This window comes from Chinchilla lanigera, unplaced genomic scaffold, assembly GCF_000276665.1.
Source record: "Chinchilla lanigera isolate Chin_1 unplaced genomic scaffold, ChiLan1.0 scaffold00020, whole genome shotgun sequence".
Lineage (NCBI taxonomy): Eukaryota > Metazoa > Chordata > Mammalia > Rodentia > Chinchillidae > Chinchilla > Chinchilla lanigera.
This window is the reverse complement of record NW_004955421.1, coordinates 19052381-19075432: the sequence shown is the minus strand read 5'-3', so window position 1 is coordinate 19075432 and position 23052 is coordinate 19052381. Positions and strand designations below refer to the sequence as shown.

The following is a 23052-nucleotide window of genomic DNA, read 5'->3' as shown; positions in this document are numbered from 1 at the left end:
GGACTAGCTCTCCAACTTCTTTTCACTTAAGAAATAGGGATAAAAATAAATCCTTGCCCCAGACGTCAAAAGGAGAAAGCTAATCCTTGTAAAGAACTCACCCAACTTTGGACCAGTCACTGTGTTCTCAGGAAAGGTTAGTGATTTGACCATGGGCATTCTAGGCTGTGCACCCAGTGGTAGGTGCTGATCCTGCAATGCTGGTGGTGGACGCTCTTTGTTAATTAACAGCAAAGACAGAAAGTAGTAGGGTGTTACCCGCTCCAGGCCAGTCCAGTCAGTGGAAGCCAAAGTGGGAGGACCTGGCCTTTCCTGACCTAGTCAGCTCACTTGTACACTCACTTTTACCTCACCATCCCGAGAGTAATCTCCTCAGAAGATGATTGGTGTTTTAACTTTATAAAACAAAAATTAGCACCCCCAGTCTCAGGAACAGAAGTAGAGGAAACTCCATCATCTTGGCTGGCGAATCCCACGGATTCACAGGTGAGGAAAAAAAAGCTTGTGATTAAGCTTTTAAGGTGAACACAAGTCATTAGGGTAAAGGTGAGGCAAAGAGAAATAGAATTGGCCCCTTTTTTCTTGTTGAAACCCAACACTTACATAGAAAACAGTCCCCGAGTGGATCTTTTGGCTTTTGCTTTGGATAAGAAAGAATTATAGCAGTGATGGCGAACCTTTTAGAGAAAGTGCCCAAGCTGTACCCCAAATCTCACTTACTTATCACAAAGTGCCAACATTGCAATTAACCCTGAATACCAAGGTTTTAGTTTAGAAAAAACAACTCATACATTAACATCGTTTATCTTAAAACAAAAACAACAAGCATGCCATAAGTTTGCCACCATTGAATTATAGTCTATTGGTTCTGAACTTCAGAAATGTATGGCCCATAGAGGATTTTTTTTTATTTTAAAATATTGACATGTAAAGATTGCATAATCAAGGCATACAACATGATTTGATATGCATATGCATTGTGTAATGATTACCAAAAATTAATTCATCCATCATCACCCATGCTGTATATTAGATCCCCAGAATTTACGACTTATTATTCAGATTTTATACCATTTGACCAGTATCTTTCCATTCTTTACCCCAGGCCCTGGAAACCACAATCCTATTTTTATAGATTCCATGCATATATGAGACGATATAGCATTTATATTTCTGTGCCTGGCTTATTCTACTTATCATAATGTCCTCCAGGTTCATCTATGCTGACAAAATTTTTTTTATAATAAATAATATTTCCTTTTTATAATAAATAATATTCCATTATGTATATAAACTACTTTTTCTTTATTCATCCCATCAACAGACAATGAGATTCTTTCTAATTCTTAGGTACTGTGAATAATGCCAAAATGGAAGTAAGTGTGCAGATATCTCTAAAAGATACTGATTTCAGGGCCGGGACTATAGCTCAGTAGTAGAATAACTGCTTAGTGCACGAGAGGCCCTGGGTTCGACCTCCAGCACCACACACAGAAAAAGGAGATATCGATCTCATACCCTTTGGGCATATACCTAGAAGTGGGGTAGCTGGATCATATGCTTTTCTCTTGAATTTTTTGAGGAACTGCTATGCTGTTTTCCATGACGGCTATAAAATTTCCACCCCATCAACAATATATGTGTTCCCTTTTCTCTACATCTCACCAGCACTTGTATTCCTTGTCTTTTTTTATAAAAACCATCCTAATAGGTATTAGGTAACATCTCACCATGGTTTTGATTTGCATTTCCATGACGATTAGTGATGCTGAGCACTTTCATATACCTGCTGGACATTTATATATCTTCTCTGGGGAAATTTTTATTAAGGCTCTTTGTCTAAGTTTAATTGTGTTTTCTTTTTGGTTAGTGTTTGAATAGCTTATATGCTTTGGATATGAACTCCTTACAGAAATATGGTGTGCAAAATGGCCTCCCATTCTATAGGCTGCCTTTTCTGTTATTCCTTTGCTATTCAGACACTTGCGAGGATGGGGATTTAGCTCAGCGGCACAGTGCCTGCCTGGCAAGCACGATGTTGTGAGTTTGATTCCTGGTACTGGAAAAAAAAAAAGACACTTGCATTTTTGATGTACTTGATGTAATTTGGTGCACTTCCGCTTGCCTGTGATTCCTGTGCTTTAGGTGTCCCATCCAAACAAATGCTCGCCAACACCCTGTCGAGGGGCTTTTTCCTTATATTTTCTTCTAAGAGTTTTATAATTATAGGCTTCAAATTGTTTTACATATATTATTTTTTAAAAGCTCCAATCTCATTCTTTTACATGTGGCTGTGCAATTTTTCCAGCACCTCTTACTGAAGCTGCTATTTTCTTTTTTTACATTGTAATCTTACACAGAATTTCACTAAACGAGATGGTAGGAATTCAACAATGGTTGTTATATTGCATATTGTTGTCTTCAAATTAGTTGTTCAGATAATCTGAAAATACTATTTTATCCCCACTATATATTCTTGGTTCCCTTATCAAACATTAGTTGGCTACATGTGTGTTTATTTCTGGGCTCTCTCTTCTGTGCTACTGGGATGTCTGCTTTTATGCCAGTTATCACACTCTTTTGATTATTATAGATTTGTAATATAGTTTGATCACGAAGTATGTTATCTCTAACTTTGTTTTATCTCATAATTTCTCTAAGTGTTTTGGGTCTTTTGTGGTTCAATATAAATTTTAAGATTTCTGTTCTATTTGTCACTGAAAATGCTTCTGGACATTGATAAAGATTGCCTAAATTCATAGATCACTTTGGACCTTTTGACATTAGTTCTTTGATCCATGAAAATAGGTATCACTTGTATCTTCTATAATTTGTCCTATATGGCCTTAATTATACAGTATATTTGTTTGTATCTTCTATAATTTCTTTCAGCAATGTTATATAGTTAAATTTCTTCCTAAGCACCTTATTTTTCAAGGTATCATAAATGAGTTCTTTTTCAAATAATTTTTAGTGTGTGACAATGCAACTTATTTTCAACCTGTTTTTGTATGTTGATTTTATATTCTAAAACTTTACTGATATTTTAATACCAAAGCATTTAAAGTATAAGCAATATCAATTATTCTAAAACTGTTACAAAAACTGAAGAAGGAAAAATATTTCCAGACTGATTTTATGAAATCAGCCTTAGCCCCATAACAATGCCAGCTAAGAATGCTACAAGAAAAGAAAATTTCAGACCAATATCCCTGATGAACCTAAATATTAAAATCTTTTTTAAAAAATAGTAGCAAATCAAATTCAATTGGAATTAAAAGAATCACGCCATTATGGAGTGGGATTTTTCTCTGGGAAATAAGGACGGGCCCATATACATAAATCAATAAATGTTATCCACATCAACAAGATGAAGGATAATAATCATATGTTCATCTCAATGGATACATAAGATCATTTGACAAAATTCGACATTCTTTCATGATAGTAACTCTCAATAAATTAGGCATTGAAGGAAAATACCTCAATACACTAAATCCCTAACTTATTAACTTGAGTTACACACTTTTTCAGGTATACTGTATAAGACACACTTTGTCAGATTACAAATGAATCTGACTTGTGAATGTTTTCCTGGAACGGAACTCTTTCATAAGTTAGGGATGTACTGTATAATTAAGGCCACATAAGACAAGCTACACTAACATGTTAAACAGTGCAACGGTGAAAACTTTTTAAAAGCACAAAAGAAGAAAGGCCCACTCTCCCTATGTCTACTCCACGCAGACCAGTCAGTCCTAACCAAAGCAACAGGTAAGATAGAGAAAGGACACCCATTATGGAAAGGAAGAATTTAAATGGTCTCTGCAGATAACATGATATTGTACCCAGAAAACCACAAAGACTCTCCCAAAGGTTTTGACCAGAGCCACCACTGTATGTGAAATCTGAAATTCAGCAAGCAAACTTCTCCAAATGCTAAAAAGCTTTGTTTTTAAACACTGAGGGCCAGGTACCCTAATTGGCATGCCTGTGTCTTCTTATTTAAATTCCATGGCAATCCTGAGATTAAAACCTATTATTCTCATGCCTTTCGCAGAGATGCAAACTCCATGTTGGGGGATATTAAAGGACACACAGATTGGAAGCAGTCAAGCCAGCATTTGAAGGGAGGTAGTCTAACAATAGAGCCCATGTGCTAACTTTCACATATCACCTTTACACGAGAGCCATCCAGCAGGGAAAAAATCCTATCTAGAAACTGTAACAAAGTAAAAGTGAGTGTGTGTAGCCAGACAAGCACTATGTGTCACAGTGAGCGTACAGGATGATTTCATAATCCTGAAGGGGTCATCATTCCTTCTTCACATGTGGCCGCTGTACCCAGTTCTAGCCAAATACTGAGCTACCAGCTTAACACACCTATCCAAACCAGTACTACCTCTGTCAGCAGATTTGTCACCAAGGAAAACCATTTTCTGTTTGAATCAGGAAGTCCCAACAGTGAGAGAGGCCCACTGCTAACTGGATAACTTATTTCATCAGAGAGTACCTCCGAACTGGGGTCAACGGATAGGAAGCCCAAGAAAGATACATATTTTTTGGCTCCAAATATCACAGCAATCTCACAAGTGCACAGAGCTGTGTCACTTTCAAAGGGTTTTACCAATTATTCCTTTTCCAATTGTCCCAATAAGCTTCAAACACAGGAAAGGAGGCAGATGGAACCAGAATGAAAACCAGAGATTTCTGCAAAGTAAGTGAGGCAAGGGTGGAGGCACTAGATCTAAAGTATCTCGCTCTCTGTTCTGCAGTCTTTCTACTACACCACCATGTACAACATTTTATTTTACTTATTTTTATTATTCTAATCATGTAAGTTTATGGGGTATTCTTGATAAGTTAATACAGGTATACAGTATGAAATGATCAAATCAAGGTAGCTATTTCTATCCTGATGAACATTGAAAATTTTTTGCTGATTAACATGTACTAACTGCACATACTTACGGGCTACGGGGGGATATTAAGTACACGTATCTAATGGGTGCTATTTCATGAAGTGCTGACCAGTCATTACTTTCTGAAGCCTTGGTTTGATCCTGGGTTGATTTAATGGTAACTAAGATGGTTTTCTGGAAAGGCACCAGAGCTCTGTGAAAGAAGCTTGATAGGTGACTACTGGCCTGGCCAAGTAAAACAGGGCTTCGGGCACATGGGACATTCCACAGCAGATCTATGTGGCTCCAGTGAGTGGGTATCAGCTAAGAAGGAAGTCTGGCAAGAAATCTTCAGGGCTCTGGACTCCACATGGTTCTCTAAGCAGTAGCAAGCAATGGAAGGTGTGTGAGCGAGCTCGTTCAATAAGATGGGGAAACTCGGGGCCTAGAAAAGTCTCTTGACAGGGGATGCAGCAGCACAGAAAGAACGCTGAAAAGGAAGACCAGTTGAGGGGTGAGCCCTGCATAGGAACGCAGTGAATCAGAGTATCTTAGCATCACTGCAGTGTATGTCAGCACTTCCAGGGCCCACGGGGACACACAATACTCCCGAGGCCAAATACCTGGAAGAGGAGATTGAGGGGAAAAATAACAAGTAACGAATTCAGGTGTCTAATGCAGAAAAGCATGCTGCTTCTAAATATAAAGAATTAAAATAATATGCATATGCCTTTTAAGGATTTAAATAAAGGAAACAAGCTCAAAATCTTAGAAACCTGTTTACCAGTTTCCCTTTACTTAATTGGAAAATATGGAGTGATTCTCCTACAGACGAATATGCAATAGAGTTCTTAAAAATAAAAATCATTTTCATATCTTATGGAAGCATGCACTGAGTATGGTGTCCCCGCCAATAAGACAATTTGCCCACAATGAGATTCTTCTGTGAAAGACCTATAGCAAATGCTCTTTCAGAAAGAAGAGACATAAAGTAGCCACCACAGTAACCCAACCATCCGCTTCAGATTCCTTTATGAATTAAGGACTAAGGGCTCCTAGCAAAAGCAAAAACCAACATGGCGGTGAACCTGACGGGAACAAGGTGATTAGACAGCCGGGAAGTTGAATCTTCCTGAGCATCCTGAATGCAACTTTGAGCTGTGACAAAGTACCAAAAGTAGGGTTCTATTAAACTGATTACTGACAATGTCTTCTTGCCTTTCTGAGCATTTTCTTCTTAGGGAAAGGGTTTGCAGAAGACAAATAGTGTCTTCCTGTTAAAATATCATAACATCCCCTCAATGAGGAAATGTCTCACCACTTCTATTTTTAAAATAAAAATCTTTTAAAAGCCCCATCCTTCCTGATTTAGAAAACACATAATATCCACTAGCCTCAAGATGCCAACCTATAATGAATTTCTATTTTTATACAAAAAAGGAGACAAAAAGACAGTAGAAGTGACCAATTAACTCTGAAATGCTCTTTTTTCTAAACTGTTTTATAAAATATCACTCAGTTCAATAAAACACAATTATGTATTTACATAGCCATTTAGATCAGCACACCTTTGAATCCCACTTTTCAAGAGTTGGCCTTTTGTGTATTGACTTAGTTGCATTTACATAGATCTAAGGCTTTCCTAAGAGGGTGTATTTGTACATTTCAGCTATGGACGGAATGATTAAGAAAACATCTTCCTAGGATATATATCTTCTAGAATATACGCTCAGATTTTAATGTATCTTTAGTTATTTTGTTCCTACTGTTGTTATTTCAATATGCTCATGGTGTTCTTGAAAAATGAAGCTGTTTGGTAACTTTTATATTATTGTTTCAAGAAAAGAAATAATACCAACTTAAACAACCCCAACACACATAGGAGCAGAAGAATACTAGTACAGGAATCTTACTTATTTGCACAGTCTGCCAATAACACACGATGGTTATTTCCAAAGTATGCAGAGTCCTAAATGAGTTGCTGCATGAATAAGGACGGTACAGACTTCTCTTGGTAAACTGGGTGTGTCCTTCTTGCTAAGTGCAGCCTCACACAACAACATCCCCACATACTGGGGACCGCTGAGCTGGGGTTTCTCAACCCTGGGACTACTGTCATTTGAGCAGGTTGAATTCCATATGTGAAGGTTCTCCTGGGCATTGGAAGAGGTTTAGCAACATCCTTGGCCTTTGTGTGACAGATGCCAGGGGTCCCTCTCAGAGGGACAAAATCACCCCTTGTGGAGAAACATTCATGTGTACTTTTTAAATCTACTCAGCTCAAGATTTGCTCCACGCTTTGGCTATGGAAATAATCCTAATCCGAGGTAAACACCATGCCACTTCTACCCTGTCTACCTGCTGTCCCCTACCATGAGCAAGTCCACAAGTCTAAAGTCTGTGTGCCCCCCACTTGCTTGTTCTCTCACACAAAACCTGTGCTAACAAGGTGACCTGTAAAATGAAAAACACCAACACATTTTTCCTTTTCAGAAATCCCATGGTGCTTTATAGGAACTCTGCCCATAGCCGTTCATAGCCTCATTTATTGGCACACTCTGTCCATCCACTCTCCTAAAATGCAAATTCCCAGAAGGAATTAAATCCTTCAACATCAAAGTCTCTGTTTACCACTCCAGTCCTACCATTCCCTAGCTGCCCAAGCTATTTCTGGTTCCCAAATGCTTCCCACTCATTCTCATAAGCATTGGTCTGCTTCATTCCCTAAATTCCCCCAGCCCCCACAGCCCTCTACTTAGTAAATTCAGGCCCACTGCTTCCAAGACAGCCAATCTCTGACCTCTTCTCTGTTCTGCCATGGAGTCCTTCACTTGTAAGAGTTCATGTGTGTCTCCTAGTGAACCATGGGCTCCCTGAAAGCAGGACCTGAGTCTCACAATCATTCTATCCTCTGTCCTCTATCAAGGACAGAGTAGCCAAAAGGTGCTCAATTAAAATTTGATGCATGAACCATATGCAATGCTCATGTCCTTCCAACGCCCATAGTTCTTTTGCAAAGTAATACTCACTGTCATGCACATGACTTTCACCGACAAAAACTCAGAAAACTGCTTTATCTTTTACATGGCAAGGAAAACATGTCCAATCTAAAAATCCAGTGTAAACACATCATAAAGAGAAGCCCTATGCCCCATGGTACAGTCCACTAGCCATGAGAGTTGTCTACAGACTAATAAAGACAGTAACTGCAGACAGTAACTTTTGTCCCTAAATCTCAGAAAAGTGTCAGAAACTAGAGCATCATCAGAAGATTTAAAAAACAGCCTTAAAAGTGACTGTCTTCCGTTTTGAAGCTTTTGTCTTATTAATCTCTGAAACCTGATGTTGAGAAAGCATTCATTTTGACACAAAAAATTAAGCTTCCTTGTACTACACATGTATCTCATTTTATCGTGAAACCACTCAGCATTATCTCTATAGAGCTGTATTTTGATAAATGTGCAGAATATAGCTCCCACCACAAAGCAGACTTGTGCAGGCCGGATTCAAAAGGAAGCATGCTTACCAGCTGAACAGGTATCTGGCTTAGGACCTGAAGAACCACAGTATCAATCAAATCATTCCCCATTCTTCCTCCCAAACCCTGAGCATGTAACAAAGATGCATTTCAATACCACAAGTGTATTTCATAAGTAAATTAGGCCAAAAAAAGTTTGGGGAGGAGGGATAAAATTGCCAGTTTTTCTATTTAACTAATAAAAGCTATGGTTTTACAGAAAAACAATGAAAATACTAGATAAGCATCTGTGATGTGGATTAACAAAAATACAAAAAGAAAATTGCAATCTCTGTGTCAACATTCATAAGTGCCCTGGTCCCACATCTTCTTGCCTTTGTTTTAATTTAAATGTAAATCTGGGTGAATTTTATATTTTAGATTCTCTTACTCTTATTGACAAATAAGATAACAGGAACATATCAGCAAAGAATGGGTCTTCCCATATGCCAATTAACAGCATGATACTGCATAATTATTATGGGATAAAGATTAAACAGGTAAAGCTAAAAAGCCCTAATGGAAACATTCAGATAAAAAACAGAAGATCAGGAAGATAGAAAACAGACATAATCCTAACTAAAGCTCGAACTTACTACAACCCCACTGACTTTGATCCAGTGAACCATATGGAACACTGACCGTTTGCCAGGTGATGCTAGGTGTGGGGGATGCTCAGAGGAAGACACACTCATAGTCTGACCTTTCAGGATGTTGGTATTCTCTGGCCATAAATGTTACACACATACAGCATAGCCTGCACTTTGCAATATGAAGCTTCCAGCCACAACTGCCTGTTTAAATATATATTTACAGGGCTGGGGATTTAGCTCAGTGGCACAGCGCCTGCCTGGCAAGCACAAGGTCGTGAGTTCGGTTCCCGGTACAGGAAATAAAACCCAAATAAATAAATAAATAAATAAATATTCACGATAGCCACACTGACATGTGCATAACTATACTGATATAGCATCATCACAGAGAGCTGTCTCTCTATACAGATAAAGGAGAAGAACATTTGCATCATCACAAAGTTCTAGAGCTACAGAGATCCTGGCCCGATGCCACGTAACAGTCTCTGTCACTGATCTTATGAAGCTAGGGAAGTCATTTAGTTAGGCTGTAAGACTTTGCTTTGCCCTAGACACAACAAAACTTCCATGAATAGAGGAATAGCTAAGTGAATCATCACCTATCCAATGCCATGATATGGAGCAGCTGAAAAATCCCAATTAAATCCATTGGTACCTACAGATCTCTACAACATAATACTGACAAAAATAAAAAGCAGATGAACAAAGAAATATCTATTGTGATACTATTGAAATCTACATTCACATTGAAACATACAATATTCATGCATATGAAATACAACACAACACATTCATATTGAAATCTACCACTACTGGCCATATACTTATCTCCAAGTACACAAATACACAAAAAACTCTACTGACAAAAGATAGTTATGTCAAGGGTGGTGGTCAAAGGAGATTTTGTCTTAATTTAAAGCAAGCTAGTTTAGGGTAACATGATGGTTAATTATGGCATATCAGCTTGGATGCATTAAGAAATCCCTAGTGGATTACTAGAGGACAATTCTGGTGTCTCCATGGATGATTAATATGTAGGCCACAAACTGAGGAGGAAGACCCAACTGGGACATGAGTGGCACCATGCAATAGGATTGTAGCCTGGATAGAATCAAAAGGGGAAAGTGAAAGAAAGTTTTCCCTTTGCTTCTTCAGAGGAGCTCTGTCTTCACCATTGCCTTTGGATGTTTTTCTCCAGTTCCTTCACAGGCTTCCAGCACAGATTCTTCAGCCTTCCAACACACATCCTTCAGCTTTCTGACACTGACTCACATTGGATTCTGCAGTGGGCTCCAGGTCTTCAAATTTCGACTGGCTCCTCCCGCTCTCCAGCACACAGATGGCCATTTTGCATTCTCCCACCCCTGATTCCACAGGAGGCCACTGTAATAAACCTGCTCAGTAAATCCTTTATGTAATCATAAATATGTATTTTTATATTATCTATTCAACTAGCAAACCCTAACTAATACAGGTAAGGTATTCATATTTTCTTAGATAAAGATGGTAACAGGTGTTGTTACTCTGTCAGTACTTTTTAAACCCTAATAAAAATGCTAAATACTATAAAGCATTATATATAAGACTTTTTAAAATTGGAACATTCTAGGCTAGATAGGACATAAAAAATAGCTCATATTATGATTCACAAGTTCCTCTAAGGAGAAGTGTAAAACCTACAGAGGCAGGCAAGTGCAGTTGTTACCTTTCTAGACCATTCTGTGATTAGTGATGATGAGTCAACCTTCCTTCCGCCATACTAAATCTAGTTCATGGCCAGCCAACGCAGAGAGATGAAAATAGGAGCTCATCCCTGCCCACAAGCTGCTTACAGAGTGGCAGGAAGGTAGACATTCAGCAAGCTTTTACAAAATGGCACGTGTGTCATGAATTAGAAGGATGGGGAAACATAAGAATTTGCCAGATTTTTGAAAACGGAATAGGAATTAATGAAGCTAAATATGTATCACGACAAGGAAGACAATCATTCAGGAAAAAGCATATGAAGAGATGAGAGAGAATGGAGACAGTTTTCATTTGGGAAGTGTAGAGAGTGGAAAGGGAACTTGAGACAGAGCCAGATCATGTGAGGTTTTGTAAGACCTAATAAGAAATCCCAAGTTTTTTCCTAAAGACAGTGAAAAGTATTTTCAACGTAGTTTTGAGCATGAGAGAGTTCTGTTTGTGTACAAGGACCATTTTGGCTACAGGGTGGGAAATGGAAGACTAGGAACGGTAAGCTCAGCACAGTGTTATGTTGGCCTCCACACTGTGGAGATACGGTAGGGATGGGGAGAAGTGAACTGATTGAGACACAGCAAGGAGATAGAATATACATGATTTGAGGGGCTGGGGATTTAGCTCAGCGGCAAAAGCGCCTGCCTGGCAAGCGCAAGGTCGTGAGTTCGGTTCCCGGTACCGGAGAAAAACCAAAAAAAAAAAAAAAACAAACAGAATATACATGATTCGGAATCAGTTAGGAAGAAGATAAACATATTCTACTGTCCTGGCTGAGGATACATGGATCTTGCAATTTTCATTGAAATTTCATTTTTTTTAATATCACAGATCCTCACTTCCTTTTCTAGATCCACCATCCTTTATCAATAAGCCCCAAATGTAAACAGCTCTAAAAAGGGAATGGCTCTCTGTAAGATGACAGCAAAAGCTGACTTAAATCAACATAAGGTGCTTCATACTCCCTTATGCCGTCCTGCATGAATATTCATGTATAGCGCTGCAAGAGTGTCTGTGATTACGGTGTATGTGTGAACACGATAGGTCTGTTAGGTAATACGTGGTGTATGTAGTATGTTACCCTTAGAAAACTTGAACAAACTCTGGATCTTCTCTCCAAAAGGGGAGAAGAGAGCATCTGAGGAACTCATCAACCCATTGGCCCCCAGAGTTTCTGATAAGGAATTGTATATAGGAAGTTTTCTGCTTTCTTTTGCCTGCATTACAGGTAACTGATACACACCACTGTGTCCACACAGCCCGGAAATTCATGGGCACCTGTTTGTGTTTGGCAGGGGAGGCGGGACGTAAGTCAGCTATTATTGCACAATCAACCCTAAGATCTGGGGTTAGGAATGTGTGTCTACTTTTGCTTTAACTGCTGACCTTTAGACACGCATCTGTGAGATGCACGAGCCTGCACTGGTCCCTCTTGGGGAGTTTTCTGGGCACCCGCACCATAGCGCGGCAGCTGCAAGGATAACCCCACGTGTCTGTTCTCCTGGGGGCAGGTGCTGGTTTCTACCAAGATGCCTATTGGAAGAAGCCAGAAACAACAAAAGGAATCAATCCCAGGCTTCCACCCCCAACCATCAACATTCATTCAGTTGTGTTTTTAGCCACTGGCACAGTGATCTGCTAGGGGATTTAGAGTTTACAAATGAATGATACATGATCCCAAAGTATTCTCAGGGAAGTTGCTCCAGAAATGTTTTATAGATGTCTGTGAAAATAACAAGCTAGAAATAATAGAAAAGATATTGCTCTATCATGCTAAGCATAAGGTAAAAGGGCCAGATTGCTCATTTTAAGTGCACAGTAGTCAGCCCTCCATTTCCCATGGGCTCGGCATCCAGTCTCAAGTGACAGAGAAAACATATATTTTAAAAACAGCACCTGTACTGGTTGTGCACAGACATTTTTCCTGTCATTATTCTCTAAGCAATATAGTACAACTATTCATATGGTATTTACATTATATTGGGTATTACAAATAACCTGGAAAAGATTTAAAATATATACAAGGATGTGCATAGGTGATATGCAAATACCATGTCCTTTTCTGTAAGGGACCTGAGCATCTGCAGGTTGGCATACCTATGGAGGATCCCAGAACCAATCCCCCAAGGCTGCTGAGGGGAAAATGCATAAAGAAGGGGAGAAGAGGACATCTGGGGAGAAAACAGCTTTTCTGGGTGAGATCCAGAGTCAAGTGAGCAAGAAGGCATTGAAACACAGGTTTCCAACAGCCCTGTAATGCAGTCTCTGAGAAACATCACAAAACACTTACCGTACTCACCAAGAAGTTGTTGGCTTTGGACTTCAGTTCACTTTTGGATTGAGACTGACCTTAAAGCAACTGAGGTTTCTAAGGGTTGCGAAGACTGCAAGACAGGCAAGGTCTTCAGAATTTCAGGCCTTCTAGGAATACCGGAGAAACTGCCCAGAAAGGTCTTACCTTCAACGCAGGAAGGCTGAGCTCGAGTTGTGCCTGCAACCTGCCCTGGGAAGCAAGAGCACTTGACCGTCTGTGAGCGCTCTTCAATGCGGTTCTTGTTGCAGCAGCGATGCACTGCAACCACCTCACAGGTGCCTTGCTTGATGTGGTGGTGGCCTGGTAGGGAAGGAGGGAGAAAAACAGGCCCAGGCCATTAGGGGAAAATGAAGCCACTGAAAACATAAATAATGCAACGGCTACATTTTTTCAACTTGCTGTTGTTCTCTTACAACCCTTGCTAGCATTTTATTTTGATGTAGTTTAAATTTTCTATAAAAGTAATAAGAAGAATGCAGAAAACTGCTGTGACCCTATGGGGTGCAGATATTTGGCCTCCAGGACTCCCAACCCCGAGGGTCACATCCATGGTTAAGTTACAGTAAATGACGTGACGCAAAGGATTTCACACCTGTGATTAAGATTACTAATTGGTTGATTTGAAGAGGGGGAGTGTAACTTGAATTACTGAGGTAGAGCTAATGTGATCTCATGAACTCTTTAAAGCAGAGAGATTGGAAGTATGAGGTGGGCTACTTGAAGAAAGACACACAGACACCCCACCACACACCTCACCTCCCCAAGGAACTGGAGAACTCAGTCCTACAACCGCAAGGAAGTAAATTCAGCCAACAGCAACCATGAAGTTGGAAGCTGACTACTTCTGGGGATCACTTCTCGGCCTTCTGGCTAAGATCAAGTGTGATTACTCCTGGAATCCTCCAGAAAGCTTCCTCCTAATATTTTGATTTTAACTCAGTGTGAGACTCTGCCCAGAGAATCCAGCTACCCTAGGCCAGACTCTTGACCTTTGGAGATAAGATGCTGAATCTATGGCAATTTGTTACATCAGCCATAGAAAAGTCATCCATGGCCTTACGCCCAGATTCACCACTTGTTAACATTTGGCCCCATCTGCTTTATCATTCACCCTGTCACATACTTTTGTGAGCCATTTGAGAGAAAGTTCCAGATGTGATATCCACCTACTCCTAAATACTCCTGTATTTTCTAAAAGTGGAATTGTCATATAATTGTTACAATTGGACAGTTTTATATAATACACTGCTGCTATACAATCTACCATCTATAGTGAAATCTTGTCAGCTGTGCCAAGAGTATCCTATACAGTACAACTACTTCTCCCCAGCTCAGGCTCCAACCTGGAGGCATGCCTCGCATTCAGTTGCCGTGTTCCATTAGCCTCCTCTAGTCAGAATCTGTTCCTTAAAAGGAAGCGTAACACAGAACTATACTGAGGGACAGTCTGTACAATAACTGGCGTGCACCCTTTCAAATGTTCAAGTCCCTTGATTAAGATGGTGTCTGGCAGTCTTCTTCATTCTTCTCTTTTTTCCTTTTATAATATGCTTTTGAAAGAAGATGCATAAAGACCGTGCTAATATCTCACTATTCATCAACTCTTTACTGATTAGTTTAGTATCTGCTCATGATTTCCACCTGAATCCTAATATTATGGTTGAAGACTGATTCTCTATTAATGTTCAAAGTATTTTGAACATTAAGGAAGACACCCTTCATATTTGGCAGCTGAGTCTTTTTGACATATCCTGATCATTCTTTGAAAACCTAGTTTCTGCCTCACAGGATTTTCTAGGTATAACCTGTATTTTCCCTGTCTCTGGCTTTTTGCCAGGTAGACTTGATTTCTTTTGGAAGGGCGGCAGGTACGGAAACCAAGTCTCAGTATTTCAGCTTAATCATTGCTATAGTGTACCACACAAATCCAAGCTGATGTCTTCAACTTTAATCTAGCACCATGAGGTCTAGCTACTCTTTCTTCAATTCTGTATTTATATTCCCCACTGCCAATAATGACAAACCTGACTTTCATAGCCCACATAAAGTACTTTCAGTATTAGACACACTTTGAGGTTTAATTTACATTGCAGTCATTTTTTTATCAGGAATCTTGTGTTACAATAACAGAAACTGATTTGAGCTAATTTAGTGTAAAGAGAATTTACTGGAAGATGATCGGCAGTTTGCAGAACCAAGAGAAAACTGAGCTTAACTGAGTGAAACCACCTGACTATTTCATCTTATGTGTCTGTCATTCTGCTCAAAGTGCCATTTCTAGGAAGGCAGCCTGTGACAAGCCAATACTGACATCACATGTCAAGTGAACAGCCACCCTCAAAGTGCTCTCCAACTTGCCCATCTTCGAGTATCCATACCTTTGTGAGCACCTTCTCACACCGTATCAGAGTTGCTCTTTCCGGTAGTCACACTAAAGGTGAGGAGGCTTTTGCTCCTGCTCCTGAGATCATTCACTCGTGGGAACTAGCACACAAGCAACAAGAAACTGAAATGTCTTGCCAAAAGCCATGTAAATGAACAGAGTCCTCAAAAACCCCCTCCCACACAGGAGCAGAGCTGGTCTGTGTGACAATGGCACGTCACAGCACAAGTCACGATGGGTCACTTATTTGCTATAGTTAAAAATAATGTAAACAAGATTGTAAAGATAATGCTTAGAAATTAATGAAAGGCACTTTTTTCAAGTGTCCTCAAAATGCTCATGAGATGCAGATACGTCCATTTACATACAAATTGCTATGTGAATTGTAAGCAATCTCATCTACCCATTAAGAAATTGCCCCAAGAATTTCCATGGGTAATATTTTGCTTGGTTTCTGTCAGTGTATGTGCTTCAAAATAAAGCCAGTTTCAAAGTATTCCATAACACAGATATTTTATCCATAAAGACAAGCTTGCTGAAAAATAACCTGCATTTTATTCGATGCTTCCCCTCCTATTATCGTTTTTCCATATTTCTGTTTAATTTCTTTTTCCCTATAATTACTGATGTATACTAATTGTACAAATTACTGGATCATCATGGCACTCTATACATGCCTATATTGTGCTATGAACAAGGCACCTTAAATGTTGGCCAAAACAAAAGTCAACTGCTAGTGAGAACAAAGATGAAGGTAAAATTTCACTTGTAAAATGCAAAGAGGTGGAACCAGGGCCCAGTAAATCAAACAACTAGTGAGAACTTTTCCATCTACTAACTGAAGAAAGAATGAGTATTAAGTGATGAACTCTAAACCAAATTAGATGTTCATAAAAAGATCGTTGACCTCCCATGGGAAATTGTATACAGTTATAAAAATAAAACTAAAGTTAATGTCAGAAAAGGGTAAGACCTTAGCAGTGAGCAAGCAAGAAATTGATGATGGCCAGGAGTGGTGGGAAAATCCTGCTTTTGGTTTTCCAAATTGCAAGTCAGCACTTCAGGTTGACCATTCCCTGACTGCTAATGACGGGCCCTGCAGAGGGACAGAATGAATGCAGTGTCTGCCCTTCGCCTGGGCTGCTGAGTCCATCTGCCCAGGCTGCCAAAACTGAACACCACAGACTGGGAGGCTTTGACGACATTTTTTTCTCAAGTTCTGAGAACTGCAAATCCAGAGCCAAGGTGTCAGCTGACTCAGTCACTGGTAAGGACTCTCGCTGGCCTGTAGACAGTCACCTTCTAGCATGAGGGCAGAAGCATTACAGTGATTTGTCCTCCTCATATAAAGGTACCAGCCCTGTGAGATTAGGACCCACCCTTCTCACCTTCTTATTGGCCTGGGTTCAAACACAATCGTATTCAAAGTCAGAGCCTCAGTGTATAAATACAAAGAGGACACAAACATCTGACCATCGCAAAGGTCATGCCTAAGTAGATTATTAAACGACCCTACAGAGTCTGTAATGAAAGCAGCTCTAAGCTTCATTAAGAAAAATGAAATAAATATACTTTATTCACTTCTTAGAATACTCAAGAAGTAATTTGGACATTCAGGGCCAATACAATTTGCTTGGAACGCTGTTGCTAGCAACTTAAATAACCACCTACAAATGGAAATGGATTTATTTTTCTATTCCAACTTAAGACTGCTTGTGACCACACTGAATAATCAGTTTGCCTGGCTCAGAATTTTATTTATATGCCACAAACCACTGTACCATTATATTGATTTTAAGACACATATTTTGTTGATCTTTTAAAACACCAGTTGGGCTGGGCGTGGTGGTGCGTGCCTGTAATCCCAGCACTTGGGAGGCTGAGGCAGGAGGATCACTGCAAGTTTGAGGCCAGCTACAAAGTGAGTTTGAGGCCAGACTGAATTACGTAGTGAAACCCTGTCTCAAAAAGACAAAAATCAAACAAAAAATAAAACACCAGTATGGGGTACAACTAATAGCACCTAACACTTGGCATTACTTTTCCTTTTTTAGTACTATACACAATAGTGAAGCATCTTAAAACAGTTGACATGTTTGATTTGAGGATACATGGTAAGTGGCAGGCACTGTTCTAAGTTGTTTGAAATATCCTCTTTTATCTAACAAAAAATCTAGAAGACAGGTGCTGTTTTTACTTCTATTTTACATCCTAACACAATGTACAAAAATGAATTTGCCCACGGTCACATAAACAGAAATGGGAATGAGATGAGAGTCAAACTCAAGCCATAGGCTTTCAGGATGGAGGAGAGGTTTCCCTGTCTATTTAGTAGCTCACATTCTACCAAGCAGAGGACTCCACCTCTGCAAGACACAGGACATGGCTCAGTTTTCCACGGAAAACATCTTCTACTGGATGCCAATATTTCCAGCATGGAGGGTAAGGTAAAGGGACACTGGACTGTAATTTTTGGGCAAGAATTACCTTATTTCTTTGTAATCTTTTGCTATAACTAAGAGGTCCTCAAAAATAAGTACTTAAGGATCCAATGTGCATTGCACACAGACATTGCTGAGTATAGTGGAATAGTTCATAGCAGAACAGTGCATTAGTCAAGGTCTCTTGAGAGACAGAGCTAAATGGATGTTTAGAAAGAGAGAGAGGTGAATTATAAGGAATTGGCTCACAGAGTTATGGAGGCAACAAGTCTTAAAATCTGCATTTGGCCAGCTGGAGACCCAGGAGAGCCCAGTGCACATTTCCAGTCCAAGCTAAAAGGCCCTACAGCCAGGGGAGCCAAGGACGTTGTTTCTATCTGAATGTCTGTGGGCTTGAGACCCAGTAAGAACCAATGTCACAGTTCAAGGCCAAAGGCGTGCAAAGAGCAATGTTCCAGCTGAGAGGCAAATCAGGCAAGAATTCTCTCATCTTTAGGGGAGTATTAGCCTTTTTGTTCTGTTCACTCTTTCGATGAGTTTGAAGAAACCACCCAGGCCGGGACAGGTGAGCTCACTACTCAGCCTATACATTCAAATGTTACTCTCTTCCTGAAGCATCCTCACAGACATATCCAGGATAATACCAGACCAAAGATCTAGGGTAACACATAAATTAACCACCACAAACATACAGCTATGTATGACATACAGTGTTGTTGAATGGGGGAAGAAATGAAAGCTGAAACAAACAGAAATCTGTAGCTTTTATGGTGACCTTATTCCTAAAAATGTGTAGGAGAGATAGTTTGTCCAGCACATCTGGTACCGAGATTGGTCACATTAAGTGAACTCACATAAAACAAAGAGGAATTTCTTCAGTAAAAGGAGAACATTCAGATGGGGATCCATGTTGAAAACTGAAGTGAAATATTCAGACTGTAACATGAGGCCTATCCAATACGTGACAGGCTGCAGCTGAAACTTCTCCCAGGGAGTTTAAAGTTTTGAAGTGTGGATTGGACTAGATAAGAATGAGTAACCCAGAGCTGGGCTGCTCTCTGGAGGGAATCTGGACAAAGACTAAACAAAACCACCTTCCCTTTATGCTGTGAGCTAATCCTTCTCCGTTGCTAGGCTGTTTCCCTCCTGGCCCTGTCTGTGTGGACAGGTGGGTCAGCATTGATCCTGCTCATTTTACCCACATTCAGCAGCCGCATGCAGCATGCTGCAGCTTGCACAAGAGACTGGTTTGGGTGTTTTCCAACGTATTTTAAAGTGAGAGAACTTGTAACCATTTCTTCCTTTTCACACTTCCAAAACTGCATTCGTGTTGCGTACATTCTTTTCATAAAAGACAAAATATTGGCAGGACAATAAAATGTAAGATGCCTCTTTCCTCCATCACCAGAATAGTTCATGCAGACACCATTAGAGGCATTGTGATAATCCTTGCAATAAAAATTGATTGCTTCAGGATTGCTGTAGAGGATGGATTAAGTCTATCTGAAGAGTAAACAGCTTAAATATATATCAGTTTTGCTTATTAAGAAAAGTTCCAGACAAAAGGGGAAATGCCCACTTGGCCCAGTGAAGGCTGAGCCCTTCCATTGTAAAGGGATGGGACACAGAATGCCCTCCTCTGCGACGGAATTCTGCTGAAGCTACTTGAAAGCTGCTAGAGAGACAGAAGGCATTAGATTAGAGTGACTTTCTTCATCCTATTATTTCCCTTGTATCCTCTCCCTTTTGTTCAAATCCTTTTTTGCTTCCTCCTCCTGCCCAGCACTAGAAAATGCACCCTCAAAGACAAGTCTCACACTCCAGTGATCTTCTTAGAAGGTATTTATTTGATTTGAGTGGTTTTCTCAGCCTTTCTCTCCATGGGGGCAGAACAGAGGAGCGTTCTCTGCTTTCACTTTATGAAAACTGAATAAAAGTTTCTGTAAAATGAAAGCAGAGAATAAGGCCATGGCCACTCAGTGCTTGTGGCAAACACGTCCAGTATTCCTGGTTGTGATTCCTGTGTGATTCTCAACCTGCTTCCTCTTACCGTACCCCAAATTGGCTTGTAGTCAAGGTGGGAAATGTCAGTAGCCATCAGCTGGACCAACATGGTAATTTAGTTGTAGAAACAAATTCCACTGAGCCTCTGATTCCTTCCTAGGTGCTGAGGGCAGAGCAGTAAAGAATAGATGCCTCTGGTCTCCACGAGCAGCCATGCTAGTTGGACATACCCTACAATTCTCCAGGCTGAACGTGTTTACTTCCTGGTAACAAGAGACACAGCACTGGAGTTGGAATCAGAAAAAGTGAGCTAGAATGCCAACTTTCAGGCTTAGGTAATGTGACTTCCTAATTCTTAATCTCATTTCTTCCATATATAAGTAATACCTGAGGCTGTGGAGTTTAAATTAAATTGTTTAATGAACATTGTAAGCTACTTGAAACACCACGGTGATGAAAAATGGCTTTTGGGTTTTGATTACATGTTTAGTCAATAAATATTTGTTTAGAATTTTCTATGTCATAAGTACAGTCCACGAAAATATAACACTGCATAAAATAAGTCACACAAATCACTTTCTTTCTGGTTCTTTCTTACTTTAGTGATGAAAGAAACACAAAACAGAAAAGAGGCAACTTAGAACAGGGAGGGCCTAACAACCTAACATTTGAGTGCTGAGTGAGAAATTAAAGTTGGGGGAATAAGCTTTGCAAATATCTGAGGGAAAAAGACCCTTGTATCCCGCTCCCTGTTGCCCAAATTCTTTTGTGTGAGAGAAAGGACAATTAACAGCTGATGCCAAAAAAGTAATGGAAGTTGAGTAGCAGATGACATGGAGCCTTGTGAGCCGTTGTGGAGTATGGGCTTTTCCACAAAGAGGGATGAGAAATTGGTTAAAGTTCTGAGCTTAGAATGACGACCGTGACAGATCGCTTTAAAGGATCTAGTATGACCAAACCAGACTAAAGAGGGGGAAGGGTGAAAGCAGAGAAACCACTTCCTGTCATAGCAAACAAGGGAGAACTGACAGCAGGTTGGCTCAAGGAAAATACAGTACTATGAGGTTGGGTCCTGGATTTTTTTAGAAGGTGAAACTGACAGGATTTGCTGATGGACTGAATCCAACATGTGAGAGGAAGAGAAGAATCAGTTGTTAAATTTTAGATGCTAAGATACCTGGCTGAGGACAGTCAAATCACCATTTGGACGTTTGACTATGGTGAGAGGTCTGGCTCAAAGATGAACACGTGCTCATCACTGACACAGGTGGGCAGTATTCAAAGACAGAAGACTGGGTAAAATCCCTCAGGGAAAAACTGAAGTAAGGGGAAAAGGAAAAGAATCGCTTCAGTGTTAGAGGAGGGGAGAAGAGAAGGCATGTCCAGGGGCTTAAAAAGACCAAGCATAAATGCTTGGTGTTCTGGAAGCCCAGTGAACAAAGCTGGAGGCATGGTATGATTATCATGGCTTACCATGCTGCAACGGATCCCAGGAGGAGGAAGACTCCTGCACATCACAACGTGATGGTCCCTAGCGGCCTTAATAAACACGGCAGGAGAGGGACGGAGGCAAATCCTCATTGCAGTGGATTTGAGTGAGAGCAGATAGCAGAAAATCGCAGACAATAACTAGAACGACTTCGGGGAAGTTGCATTAGAAAGGAGAGAGATGAGACTAACAAGTGGGACCCACAGATGTTACCAGGGTTTTGCAAGACGTTAGAAATCAAGCATGTGCATACACTGACTGAGGGGAATTTTAGAGATGCTGAATAGGGAGGAGGAAATGGATGGGACATCAAAAGAGACAGACTATGGAAAGGGACACACACGATTCCTTTATCTTCTTACTCTCTCTAATTTTCTAGTATTACCCTGTGCAGAATGGTCCATATGGAAGGTGTGGTTCTTGCTATGTGAGTATTCGTTAAAATCACTAGACAACAAATATCCCTGGCCTTCATAAAACCAGTCCCCGTTCCACACCAAGGGCTGTGCAGTCAGGTCTGCCCGCCAGTCTTTCAGTGATGTCCAAGACATCCTGTGATGCAAACATAACAAAAGATAAAGAATTTCATGAAGTTAATAAAAGTGATGTCCAGAGCTATTTGAATACCACTCAAAACCATCAATTGTGAATATGACAGGTTTAGGTCAGGAACTGAAGAACAGTCAACTGAATAGACTGGTCAAAAGTAACTGACCAAATTGGGGGTGTAGCTCAGGGGTAGAGCACATGCCTAGCAGACTCAAGGCTCTGGGTTTGATCCCCAGTACTACAACGAGATATGTGGGAGGGGGGAGAGAGAGAAAGACAGAAAGAAAAAGAGAGAGAGAGAAGATAGAGATAGAGATTGACTTAAATGGCAAAGGGATAAGGCTTTCAGAAAATAAGTGAAGCTCTTGGATGCTTTTATGAACATCTACAGTCCTGTGGCAAAAGGTAATTGTAAAATCAAGGATGATATATTAAACTCTATTGCATTTGTTTCCCTGAGAAGCCACGGAACTAAATTCAGCCTAAGAATTATATCCCAGTTCTTTTCCTTTTCCCTCAGGGCCTTCCTCCTGTGCCCAAAAATATACAATTATATTTCCCAGCTTTACCCAATGAAAATTTTTCATCTGTCTGGAACATTCCATCTTTTTTAGAATAATTGCTATTATTCTATTCTAACAGATTTTACAAGTAAAAAATTTTCAAAAACTTGCCCAAAAAACAAACCAATAATGTTCTAATGAACATATCTCAGTCTCAACATTTCTTATAAATCTGTAGGATTTTCTTCCCCCACCATTAAAAATGTTACCTAAAGACTTTCCTTCTGTCATTTTCTTAAGCAGAAATCTTTTTTTACCATCCTTTTACAAAAACACTATCAAGTAGATGATTAATATCTTGAGATAATAAGCATGATGGAATGAGTAAATACTCTGAGAGGACCTCATCATTAAATGAACCCTGGTCTGTAAAATGCATGCTATCAATGAGTACATATAAATATACATATATGTGAACTAGAAATAGTTCTACTTTATAGTTGAAAATCTGACTAAAAATGACATAGGCTTTTAAATATAATGCAGAGATACAACTTATACTTTGGTAGACCCAATCTTGTATTTCATAAGTATTCTACCAAAGTATCTGTTATATATTGA

The 23052-nt window shown here is 39.9% G+C and overlaps 1 protein-coding gene across 3 annotated transcripts in view; it reads right to left on the bottom strand.

Annotated features, from left to right (window-relative positions):
- Positions 1 to 23052, bottom strand: part of Fam19a4 (family with sequence similarity 19 (chemokine (C-C motif)-like), member A4) — a 163242-nt gene that overhangs the window by 8360 nt on the left and 131830 nt on the right. For all 3 annotated transcript variants that reach the window (XM_005383816.2, XM_013513639.1, XM_013513640.1), the window contains exon 4: positions 13207 to 13362. In XM_005383816.2, coding sequence (XP_005383873.1) covers positions 13207 to 13362 — 156 coding nt within the window. The remainder of the gene's footprint in view (positions 1 to 13206; positions 13363 to 23052) is intronic.